Source organism: Carassius gibelio, chromosome B6, assembly GCF_023724105.1.
Source record: "Carassius gibelio isolate Cgi1373 ecotype wild population from Czech Republic chromosome B6, carGib1.2-hapl.c, whole genome shotgun sequence".
Classification (NCBI taxonomy): domain Eukaryota; kingdom Metazoa; phylum Chordata; class Actinopteri; order Cypriniformes; family Cyprinidae; genus Carassius; species Carassius gibelio.
In genome coordinates this window covers 9395335-9408378 of record NC_068401.1, presented here as the reverse complement: position 1 = coordinate 9408378, position 13044 = coordinate 9395335, and the positions used below count along the sequence as shown (strand labels likewise).

The 13044-nt window shown below is 36.3% G+C and overlaps 1 protein-coding gene across 3 annotated transcripts in view; it reads right to left on the bottom strand.

Annotated features, from left to right (window-relative positions):
- dip2bb (disco-interacting protein 2 homolog Bb) overlaps positions 1-13044 on the bottom strand; it is a 30646-nt gene that overhangs the window by 7623 nt on the left and 9979 nt on the right. The window contains exons 3-28 of one of the 3 annotated variants that reach the window (XM_052558129.1): positions 12652-12813; positions 11186-11311; positions 10346-10612; positions 8939-9079; positions 8636-8653; positions 7758-7877; positions 7481-7678; positions 7275-7366; positions 6381-6491; positions 6159-6282; positions 5947-6056; positions 5755-5857; positions 5566-5630; positions 4695-4788; positions 4507-4626; positions 4273-4387; positions 4049-4188; positions 3163-3299; positions 2938-3018; positions 2720-2847; positions 2501-2615; positions 1040-1241; positions 829-941; positions 680-703; positions 474-554; positions 237-360 (exon numbers count right to left, since the gene is read on the bottom strand). In XM_052558129.1, coding sequence (XP_052414089.1) covers positions 237-360; positions 474-554; positions 680-703; positions 829-941; positions 1040-1241; positions 2501-2615; positions 2720-2847; positions 2938-3018; positions 3163-3299; positions 4049-4188; positions 4273-4387; positions 4507-4626; positions 4695-4788; positions 5566-5630; positions 5755-5857; positions 5947-6056; positions 6159-6282; positions 6381-6491; positions 7275-7366; positions 7481-7678; positions 7758-7877; positions 8636-8653; positions 8939-9079; positions 10346-10612; positions 11186-11311; positions 12652-12813 — 3111 coding nt within the window. The remainder of the gene's footprint in view (positions 1-236; positions 361-473; positions 555-679; positions 704-828; positions 942-1039; positions 1242-2500; positions 2616-2719; positions 2848-2937; positions 3019-3162; positions 3300-4048; positions 4189-4272; positions 4388-4506; positions 4627-4694; positions 4789-5565; positions 5631-5754; positions 5858-5946; positions 6057-6158; positions 6283-6380; positions 6492-7274; positions 7367-7480; positions 7679-7757; positions 7878-8635; positions 8654-8938; positions 9080-10345; positions 10613-11185; positions 11312-12651; positions 12814-13044) is intronic. The other 2 variants (XM_052558130.1, XM_052558131.1) reach the window with 2 other exon arrangements.

The following is a 13044-nucleotide window of genomic DNA, read 5'->3' as shown; positions in this document are numbered from 1 at the left end:
TCTTAAAAAAACATTATAAGTGGATCTCAGAGAACAGTACAACAAGAAAAACAAAGGCATTCTTGACCCCTTTAAGGCACCTTTATGAAAATATCCTCTCCACTTGTGAAACAATCCTCTCCACTTGTGAAACAAAATAGAGCACTTTTCTTCAATTAACCATGTCTTTGTGGTTTACTCCAATACAGTATATATTTTTTAATTTGCTATAAAAGAACAAAGTATGTGTAATTTACCAGGTGGATACAAAAGCACCACATTCTCTCCGATGTTAATACCACTTCTCTCCATGAGAGCAGCTGCAATCTTCTCTGATCTTTTATGAAGCTGAACACATGTAGCTGTACATACTGCCACTCCCTAGACAGAGAGAGAGCACATTATTGAACAGCAAATCAGACATTCTAAGTAAGGATTACATCAAGTGTAGTCCTTCCCTGTATGTTTTTTGAGTGTATGAGATTTTTTTTTACCTTTGCATTCAAAAGTACAAAAAGCGTATGGTCAGGATCAGTTTGAGCTCTCCACTGTAAAGCCTCTGTAAGGAATTGATGCTAACAAAGACAAGATAGACAGTTCATCATCAATAACATATAACATCAATAAAACACGAAATAATCATATCATGCCAAAAATTGTGTCATGCATGTGATTGAGCCATAATGATCACAATGCTTACCATCATTGTAGGCCACATGCACAGCTGCATCCATACGAAAGCATTAAAATACCACACAATGCATTTCAAATAAACTGCTTCAAATTATACGGGTTGCATTATTTACTTCTGGTTGTATGGACACGATACACAAATAAATCTCAGTTTACCTTCCTGACCAGGTCTTGGTCCTCTATGAGTCCCAGATCCCTGCCTGCAGCCTGTGCAATTCTTTTCCCAGCAACCAAATTACCCACCATAATGGAGGCAGGTCCAACACCGACTATGAAAGACATAATAACAGGACAGAACACTTTGAGAAAACATCACATGCATCAGATTTTCACCTCTAAGATCTCTTTTCAACCCCTGCATACACACCTGGTTGTTTTTGACGTGGTTTGGGCATGTTGGTGACGCAGGTGTGGGGGCACATGAGGATGTTGCAGGGGTGCAGTGCTCCCTCCAGGAAGAGTTGCTTGGTGTCTGAGATGTGAATGCCCCCTAGAGGAGTTTTGGGCAGGGTGTTGGCAGGAACCAGTGCAAGACAATACAGTCCCACCTGATGAATACTGTCAATTGCCTACAGTTGTGAAACAACACACAAAAATCACCAACAAACATATAAATGCATCATATATAAAACATTCTCAAATGTATGTGTGTTACATTAAACAATAAATTAACATTTATACAAGCAGTAATAAGACACTGTTGTGATTTTACTTTAACAATGGTAAACTGCTTCCTTAAAATGCAACTATATTCAATGTAAATGCATTAACCTGATTGGCATAACTAGATAAAGCTAATTAAGAACAGTGTGATTTTAGTCTTTTTATATATATTATTATAATAATTACTATATTTTATTTTTTATATTTTCAGTTTAGTCTAGGTTTAAAGAGATAGTTCATGCAAAAAATTTAATTCAGTCATTAATTACTCAGTCTCATGTCGTTCCAAACTCGTAAGACCTTTGTTCATCTTCGGAACACAAATTAATATATTTTTGATGAAATCCGGGAGCTCTCTGACCGTCCATAGACAGCAACACAACTGAAATGTTCCCAGGCCCAGAAACAGAGTAAAGACATCGATAAAACAGTCCATGTGACATCAGTGGTTCAGCTGTAATTTAAGGTTTGGAATGACATGAGGCTGAGTAATTAATGGCAGAATTACAACTATCCCTTTAAATAACTTTGATATGTGCTTTTGTCATTTTTATTAGTTTGTTCAATTTAGCTTTAAATTGATTTTAATTTCAGTTTTAGTTTTATAGATTTTAGTACTTCAACGTAAAATTATTTTTCAGTTAGTTGCCAAGAAAACATTTTTAATGTATTTATTTTATTTTATTTTATTTCAGCTTTATTTCAGTTAATGAAAATGATTTGTAATCATTTTAGATTTAGTTAACTATAACAACATGGATTTTGACAAATCCATGACAAATACCTTTAAATAATATTTATGCATTAAATATTAATTAAATACTCAGTATTTTCAGTAAATTCAGTAAATAATCACAAACCATTTTTACACAAAAGATAGCACATAATGGCAGTACAGTCACAGATGTTTGTACATATACTCCCTTTCGTAGCATGGCATTAACATGGTACATCCGATCAGATTTATTTCTTTAATTTTGACTACTATGATAGGACAGCTAAGACTTGACAGGAAGTGAAGTGGGAGAGAGAGATGGATTCGAAATCGTTATAACTGTAGTCACCGTGCTGTCACGATTTGCCCATCAAACTATTGACACCGACATCTGATCAGATTTAGTATAAAACTTTCAATTTAAAATTACTGCTATAACTTAGTCTGCACCTGTAGAACCCGACTCATCCACTGGAAGCTGTCTTCTTCACTGGCATCAGGCCTCTGCTCTGCTACGATCACTATCCTCTCATCATAGAACACAGTCACTGAGAACACTGCAATCCTACAAAACACACACACACACACACACACACATTACTTTATTCTTTCAATAAAATAAATTTTAATACTACATTGTTCTCTCCATATTCAAGTGGGAACCCTCACCTTCCTCTGTACACGGTTTTGACTGGTTCCACCGCTAGTGCCGTCGCTACTAGATCATCAGCATTGTGACGACGACCACTAACCATTAGCAATCCCTCATTCTTACCCACCACAAATATCAAACTACCCTGTAGAAGGAAGAGAATGGGGGAAAACTGATTTTATTCACATAAAAAAATGCACTGTTTCTCTCTCGTTTTCCTTTTTCATACTCTTACCGGTCCAACAAACCCCAGTAATCCTGACCGCACAAATGGGATTTCACCAATAGGAGTGCCACTAGCATTGACTGGGATCACCTGCGAGATTTCAAACAAACACAACATTCACATACACATCAAAACGGCAGCATTATTCCATTAGAAATATATTTATGGTGTGTAATTCTGTACAAAGTTACAACATCGTCTGTGTGTATGTGAGTGTTAAATTGATTGTCATACCTCAAAGGTGTTTTTAGTGACTCCATGCAGTCCGTAGTACATGTTCCCACCAGCACGAGAGTTCACAACGATCTCTCCAATCTCATCCGTCTTGCACAGCATGGGCGGCCCGTCTGGCTTCACAATGCACATCAATGCTAAAACACACATAAACACACATGCTATCTTCACGTGTGCTTGACAACCATATTTAAACTTTTATAACATGGTATTGTGAACTGGATTTTTCTTTATTGGAAATGTGAGTGAGAATTTCATAGCTCTATAAATCTACAGTAATATAATGAATATATTTTGTATGTGTGGACAATGCAAATCACACACATAAGATTCAATAACACTTCCAAGTTTTCAATAATTAAAAAAACATTTTTTTTGAAAGAAATCTCTGCATTTATTTAATCGAAAACACAGTAAAAATAGTAATACTGTAAAATATTATTATAATTAAAAACATTTTGATCCTTCAAAAATGATTCTAACATGTTGTTTTATTGTTTAATTATAATAATTATTATTAACAACAATTATTAAATAATGGTGAAATATTAATAAGGATTCTCATTATTATGATTTCTGAAGGATCATGTCAAGGATCAAAAACTGGAGTAATAGCTGCTGAAAATTCTGCTTTGCCATGACAGCTATAAATTACATTTTTATATATGTTAATATATATATAAAATAAAAAAAACAGGTCTATTGACTTGAAAAAATTATATTTTACAACATGGCTGTTTTTTTATCATTTACCCCTGCATTTTTATCCAAATCCTTGATGAGCAAAAGAAATGTCTTTCAAAAACATTTAAAAAATCGTAATTATTCCAAACTTTTTATCGGTTTGATTGATAGTATATAAAATTAGCATTAGAAGCACACACACCTCCAGGCATGACGTGTCCCACATCCTGGACGGTGAGAGCAGAGTTTTTGTCTTCAGTGTTGACCCTAATGACCCCATGGCTCAGCCCAGTCATGGACAGAATGGCTCTTGCTGGAAGAGGAGCTCCAGGGACCCCAGGCCTGGAGAAACATCTCACAATCAGGAAACATTAAGCTAGTGGTTTTAAACAGGGAACCCTGCAGTTTGGCAAAAGAATGAAATACCTCCGTATGGCAACTGTCATGGCCTCAGGTGATGTAGCACACGGGCAAATGACCTCTGGCTTCAAACCATGAGCCTGGAATACGTTTAAAAAGGCATCACAAGATGAAACCGACCCTAAATCAGAAAGAGATGGAGTTACACAGAGATGACAACAGTCAAATCCTTGAATACGAATATTAAATGGACATCATCTCCCATGGAGTCTCTGCAGGAGGTCTGGTAGTGTAACTCACAAGGATTGGCTCCGTCAGCAACAATTAACATGCGCAACGAGGCCAGACTGGTTTCTCTTTGATCTCTGTGAGCCATCATCGCCCAATGCAGGTCACGACACTTCACCAGGGCAACCCGTGCTATAGAAATAGATGAAAACAAATGTGTGTAGATGACAGACATACATTTGGTTTTTTGTTTGTTGTACCTTTGTGTATGTGAACTCGCTGAACCCAGGAAAGTGGACATGCTTTCATTACTGCATATGGAACACTGATGGTGTGGATTCGGTTCATCACACTCTGAAATACACACAGATATTACTGGTCGAACGCCTCAAAAATTCTCAAATTCCACTCTAAATCAAAAAAGAAAAATAAATCAGCCTATTTTAGAATCATATTTTATTTTTGCATTGTGACATTACTTTCAAGACAATAGCAATAGACAAAGCCTAATTTTCAATAACCTGATTATCATTACCAAAATCTCTCTCTCTCTCTCTCTCTCTCTCTCTCTCTCTCTCTCTCTCTCTATATATATATATATATATATATATATATATATATATATAAAGAGCTGGGTAGTAAGGGACCACATTCACTTAATTAGATTACAAAAATTAACTACTTATAATTAGATTAAATTACATTTTAAAATATTTGCAATCAGACTACAGTAAATTTTTTATTGATTACTTGATTACATAACATTTTTACACAATAGAAATATTAGAATTAAGAATCTTTTGAATGTTCTCTTCTAAAATGCCTACATGACATGCAGACAAACAAAATATTAAGTTTTTAATAAGTGTCATATTTTAATTGATGTTATTTTAAAATGATTTAACATTTTAGTGGCGTAATTAATAATTAGCTTTTCATTAAACTTACAAACCCCCAGCAGTTCCTTCATGGGGGGATTTAAATAGGTATTTCTTCAGGTTAGGGTTATGGAATTCATCCAATTATAATCTCACCAGTTTCAGTTATTGCATCTGCAGTAGTCAGATCAACACACCTTGATTCTGAAACAATCTGTAGTAACAGCATCGATGAGACATTTTTGTCACTCACCGTGAGAACTCCATGCCACAAACCCATGTCCTTCTTAAAGTCCAAAACATTCACCAGCGTTTCCCCTGAACGCAGACAAAATTTGTTACATCTCCAAACGAGCAGGTTATAAAGCTGCATAGCTCTTTATTTAGGTTTAGTACAGCTGCAACAAAAGGATGATGTTTCCATAGCAACAGCATCACTCACCCTCACAGTAGTTACAGGCCTGACTGAGAGCCTGGCAATGTGTTAACATGGCAACTTTTGAAACCGCAACACCCATCACTGTGCCCTCTTTACTGGCCTTATACTGCATGAAAGAACAAGAGAGAAGAATATTTACATCAATTCAACAAACACACACCCACAGAAACACATGAAGCATGCACATGATCTTACCTCTATGTATGCCGTGTCTGTGTTGGCTGTTGGTATGTGAGGCTGCCAGTCTTTCGAAGGCTTCGTGAGGTATTTGGAGTCCGTCACTACCCACTTTAACCTGGGCCAGCCTATCAGAAACCCAACTAGTATTAGATCCGTTATAAACATTACCATCACTGACTGGCTTTTGAAAGGAAATGGATCATTAATTTGGATGTGAAGTCTCTGACCTTTAAACTGCAATATTTCTCCAGTGGGGGTCTTGGGTAAACCCTTCAAACAGATCTCACTGGTCAAAGCCAGACCCACCCCACAGCTACCCAACAAAAAACCAACCTGGCTGCTCCCAGCATCCTGCAAACACATAGAAATGAATTCAACAACAATACCAGTATGAACTGCTTTAGATTTGAAAGCTATTTATAATATATTATTGGTAAATGTGTGAATACCTTTCGGGATAGTGGAACCTCTATGGGCACAGGAATGACTTCAGCCAACAAACAGCCATAAAACGCAACCCAGAACATACCAGGGTCACTGTTTGGATACACCAACGCTACCTGGACCAATAAAAATACATTGTGTACAAATAAATAAAGTGAAATGGTAGCATTTTTAAAAAATAAACATTACTTCTATCAATATATGCTGCTCATACCTAGTCCCTCCAAGATTTCACGATTCTGCCATTGCAGAATTGAATCCAAAATAAAGCAAATAACGTATTATTTGCAGCAACTTTTATATTTTATATTATAAAATATTTAACTTATTTCCACTATTTTCCCACAAAGAAACGGTAACTTGAGAGTGGGTATGCAATACTAGCAATGAGATAATGCAATAGTACACAATAGACAATATAATTATACTATTACTGTCACTGACACTAAATACATCACGATTATTGCTGGGTTTTCACTATAAAACAGCATGAAAATGAAATTTTTTGAAAAAAGCCAGTCATTTTTGGCTGCAAGAGTAATCAGAAAACTAAAACTATAAACACTTTTTTTATTTAAATAAAGCTGAAATAAAATAAAATATAAATACTAGATAAAAACTAAGGCTAAATTATTATTCTTTTTAAATAAAAAAAAAATTATAAAACCATATGACAAAATTACTAAAACAAAAATAAAAAGAAAACAGATGTAATATATATAAAATGTAATATATTAAATCAATAAATACTATAATAGCTATACTATAATAAATAATTAGAAAATAACATTGGTTTAAGTAAACAAACTTAAAAAAGGTATGCAAACATCTAAATTATATTATTATTTTATTACTAATAAATTATTATATTATTAAGATTTTTTTTTTTTTTTTTTTACCCGGTCTCCTGGTTTGAGGATCTGCTCATTTTTGGTTCCCAGCTTGTTGAGGAGAGTGTAGGCCAGCTTTACGCTACGACTCCACAGTTTCCCTGTCAATCACACACCAATCACTCAGTTTTAAAGCCCTTATACCTTTCTTGGCAATTCCAGCATCTGTTTTCAATCAAGGTAAGTGTTTTGCAGGCGACCTTGCTCAGTCTTACCATACGTCAGTGTATAAAGTGGTTTTCCTGTGATATCCAGAGCTGTGAGGGCGGGGCTCTTGCCTTGTGTGGCACCCCATCGAGTTAATGCTGCCTGAAGAGCAGGAGGCCAGTTACTGACCACACCCAGCGGCTCCCCCTTCACTGGGATTATCTGCCGGCCTTCTGGCTTCGGGGTGTTAGGATCTGCCTGGGGAACTGTGGAAGAAGGAATATGCTGATCCACATACTGCAGCTTTCTTACAGAGTGTGATGTTTTCTAAATTCAGTCACGTACCTTCTACAATCTCCTCTTGGTCATCTGTGAAGAACTCACTGAGTGGAGGGCGTTTGGGTCGTTTTAGTGTGTTTAGCAGCTGCTGAATCTTTGTGGATACACGACTGGACACTGGAACACCTACACCAGGATTGGGGTCAGGTAGGGTGGGATGAGACAGACGAACAAACACAAACTCACGCGCACTTTCAACTGACCTGGGAATTTGTAAATCATGACTACTAATGTATATACATCTATTACACGCTCCTACAGTGGTATCATCAGTTCTGGTCCAAAGATGCCAAGATATACAATGACTTACAGATCAAATTAAATATAAAATCAATATAAGTACAATCATATACACCACCGTTCCATGTTTGGGTTCTGTAAAACTTTTATTTTTTATTTAAAATGACTATATTTTTTTCAAATAAGTTCAAACATTCAAATACATTTTTGCTAAACCAAAACTTTTGAAAGGCAGTGTATTCTTTTTTTTTTTTTTTTTTACTGTGATATTTTTGCATTTTCTATATGGAAATTTTAAAGGACTTAATAATATAGTACAAAAGTTGCAAGAAATTATTTTATGATATATTAATGGGGATTTTTAAGTGAGTAAATACTGTAAGAAAGTACACTATTCCTTTAAATATCATACTTGTTTACTTGCAAAGCAGCCTTGATGTGTTGTGAAAGATCAGGACTGAGTAAAACCACATGTAAGCAGAGATGCAGGGATGACTTATCTACTGTTGCTTATTTCTTTTCCTAATGAAGTGCAGGGTTTCACTTGGGTTCACATTTCCTCTGCGTAACACATATACAGTACACAAGCACAAACACACAGTTTTAAAGTCAGCTTACAGGACATTTCTATGACCAGTTATTACCTCTGCCTACTCTTCTCACTGACAGAGAAAAGCAACATGACACAAGTGGATAAAAGGTGGAAAAGGAAAAAGAAACGGGATGTGATTAATGAAGCAGTCAAACACAGCATTCATAAAGACTTACTGAAATGTCCCTACTGAGATGTTAACACAAAGCTCTGAGAGGCATGAAAAGAAAGTTATGAAAAGGCGCTTAAAGGTTGACATACATTTTGAGGGTATATACAGTATGTCACGACAAGTGTTTTTTGTGTTTCTACAAGTGTTTTCCCCTGCACAAACACACACACACACACTCAGTACCGTCTGCGGTCTCCATCATGCTGGATCGGCTCTGGCCTCGACTCATGCCTCGCACCACAGCGTTGGGAGGCAGATCCACACGAGAGCCTCTCGCCTGAGCTTGGGATGGCACATCAGGGGGCCCGACTCCTCCAGCAGGATCTGGTCAAAATAACACATATTACTCACTCATACCCAGCCCAGCTAAAAGTTTTAAAGATATCATACCCTAGCGCTTAAAGTAATAGTTCACCCAAAATGAAACATTCATTTCTAATTACTTTGTCCCTCCAAACATGCATGGCTTTCTTACATAGAACAGGAGTAAATTATTATTTTTTTTGTTTAACATTTCACAACATACTTTTTTCTTTTTTTTTTTTTTTCAAATAAACGCTGTCTTGTTAAGCATAAAAGGCTTCAAAACCCCAAACTTTTGAATGGTAATGTCTCTTTCTTCTCACATTATAAAGTCATTTAATCTCAAATCAATATTTCACATTATTTTTCATGTTAAGCAACTGAGTAATGTCCGCCTTTATCATGAGATAATGTAAAGTTGGTCGCTTGTTATCCAAAAAACAATCCTCTTTAGGGTGCTACAATATAGATCACCCTGTCAGGGTTTATTTTACCTGTCTGTACATTATCTCTTACATAACTGTATCTGTCTCTATTGTGTATCATTATCATCGTACATCATCGTTTTCATAATCGTTCACCAAAATGGATTAACTTTCTCTGCCTCTGTGGGCTAAGGCTGTGTGGGTGGAGAAAAATAACATTAAACCAATAATATCAGCCTACTGAATATCCCATTTCAGGTCTGATGCAAATACACAGTTTTTGCAAGGGTGCGAATACTGTTTCATGTTGTCTTTACATTCACAGTTGATTGCTGGTTGAATTTCTAGTCTAAGCACATAATCTACAGACTGTCTAAACTTACTGTCTGCTTTTCTCACACACTCAAGGTATGTCATTTGCAGGAAAAGCACACTCATTGAATAAAATCAGTATGAGATCAAGTGTGTATTAAGATATGTATGATCACTCCTGAACCACACCCACTTCTTCGAGAAGCTTTATTAATTTTTCACTATTGACAGACCAATCATTCATAGGCTTCAAACACACAGGTGGGGCATGTGGAGAGACAGATAATAATCATAACTTTTACAAACACAGGGAAAGACTACCAACAATACATTTTACCTTTTCCTATTCTTCTCACTGACAGTCACAAAAGATATAAATGAACAGAAATAATCATTTGGCAATAGAATGCATTAAAGACAAACAATTTAGAAATAATAAAGCAATGACAGCACATGCAAAAACAGCTCATATTAAAACTCAATACTATATAATGACAAATGAAAAATCTTAAGTGTGTGGCACAAATGGTGTGGGGTAGCTGTGACTCACCGATGCGTGCCTGAGCGAAGGCCTCTGCCAGGGCGGAGGGCTGGGAGTGGGAGTGGGGAGGGTGGGCAGGTGCGGCTGGAGGCGGGGCCTGCTGAGACTGAGGCTGAGGAGCCTGGGTGGGCCGAGACTCCCCATGAGAGAGAGTGGAGGAGGCAGAGGAGGAGGTGGAGGAGCCGTGCAGAGAGCTATTAATCCAAGTGTCTGGAGACTGCTGAGGCCCTGTACTTTCACTCGACACGGCCTCATCATCAGAGGAAGAGGAGGAGTCTGGCAGAGAGAGCATGAGAAAAAAATTAAGACAAGGAAGAGAATGATAGAACAGGTGTAAGGAAAATAAGAAGAAATATTTAAATATATATTATATATATTAAATACATAAATATATAATAATAATAAATTCTATTTCTTTAGGTTTATTCCTTAATATTCATATGTATTGTAAATCTATGTTAACAAATTCAATTCACTCTAAATACGTTAAAATAAAATGTATCTTAAATTAAAACTGTTTATAAAATAAGATATACAAATAATTTAATTTAAGAGTAGTAAATGCCTAAATGTTCAAAATTGAAAATTGCTACATAAAATACAAATTGTATAACTGATCTAACTCATCTAATATTCAATACATGATTATTATAGGATTTAAATCTATCGGTTTCACTGAGAAATACCGTTACTTTTGCTATTTTAAACAGAAAAGAGTAAGATCCTGATTAGTTATACCATTAACAATATGATGATCTGTCCTATGACTAAATGTGGTATGGTTCTGTAAGTTCTTCTCTAGCTCTGTAGTATATTATTGTAATGGTTTATTATGTGTGTGTATATTACCTGGTGGGGTGCAGTTGTCAACTGGTGACTGTACATATGCAGATCGACGCTTGGTTGGCATGGGCAGTGCCATCTTCTCCTCTTTATGCTTGGCCAACGCTGCCTGAACTGCCTCAGTGTGGATATCTGAGACAAAAGAAAAAGAAGACCTCTGCATTTAGTAAGATGTTAGAAGATGATTAGTTTTATGCAAAATGACAGGCACAATCAACGTTGACCATCCTGGGGTTAAATGCTTTGCTCCAGAGTATAAGACTGATTGGAATCTCATTAGACTACTTTCTGTACCTTGATATAAATCAGTAACTTTTTAATATCAGCAAAGCTTCTTAACCAACAGCAGTCACCCATCAGAGTTTTGGTAATGCTTACATAACAAGGTCCTCAACATAAAATATGCTGTGATATCAACTGACTGAATCCGCAGGACTGATGAAACTGCTTTCTGACAGTAGGACAGTAAATTTGATAAATCACATCTGTGCAGAGTAACTGAACAAGCAACCTACAATCAAATAAGCAATCTGCCATCTTTCAATTGCCACAAAGCACCAGGAATCCACAATGACACATTTCATCTAGGCATCCATTTTGTCCAAGTATGACTGCCATGGCAGATGACTAAACAGTTCTTTCAAGGATGTGGTCAGAGAACAGGCAAATATTACCATCTGGAGACTCTCTGTAAACCTCTCAACACATAAATCTTAAATAAAGGTCGGTCTATACATGACTTGCAAATTGGAGTTCAATGTTTTAAAGGCGACGTGTGTCATTTGTTCGATGTTGAAATATTTTTAATGTTCAGAGATCACTATAAGTAAACCATATAAGTAAGTTTCTAAGTAAGCCAGCAGCTCTAAATCATTACACCACCGTAACATCATATTTGCTTAATGAAATCTAATAGTACTTTCTTTCTAATTTTACAGTGCTGATTCCAAAAATACTGCCTGTATTGCTCTAGCATTTCACACTTTCTCACAAGATATGAGTCCTTTTGTAGCTCTCTGTTTTCAACAACCATGTTAAGGAAATCGTATGAACTTGTGCTTATGTAAAGTTCTTTCACAGTAAATTAATTACTTGATGATATTTTTCCACTCCTTTGCAGACTGTGCTTCTATTTGTTACTAAAAAGTTTGAATTTTGACTACTTATACTTGTTTTGTGAAAAAAAGTACTTAATGAAAAGGTTTTTTATATATACATTTGAACTCAACATCAAATCAGCAGAATGCTTTTTCCAAGATAAAGTGCTGTGTTATTGTTGCTTAGTGCAATTAAAGGCAAAATATTTGTCAGCCTCTATAATGACTGATAAAATTAATAGGTTTTTTTTGTCCAGTGGTGCTAAAGGTAAAACATGACCTTTGAATTAACACGAGGAACATACTCACACTATACTGGCTGATAAAATGAAAATCAAATAGAAATCGATTTGTATGTTGTCAGGCTGTTCTAACCTGATCTGTAGCGTTCATCTCTCGTCCCACTGCTCCGGTGTGGACGCCGTGTGCGCCGGTGGCGAGAAGAGGAAGAGGACGAGTTTGAAGGGCCAGGTTCAGGTGCGGAGGCGGAGCTTGGACCAGGAGACTGTGCATCATAGGCCGGAGGCGGAGCTAAATCTATAGAGACAATGAAGAGACAGTGAGCTTCATGCAAACTAGCAGACGCAGTGAATGATTACAGAAAATTGAAGATATGAATGTGAAGCAGATGTGTAAAACTTTGGTTTTTATCTCATATCCCTCTAGTATAAAAAAGACAAATCAGCCCAACAAATCCTGCATGTCTTGCATCAGGGACTGTCAATAAAATAAGAGCAATTCGTGCAGCAGTTCAATGCATGAACAGAA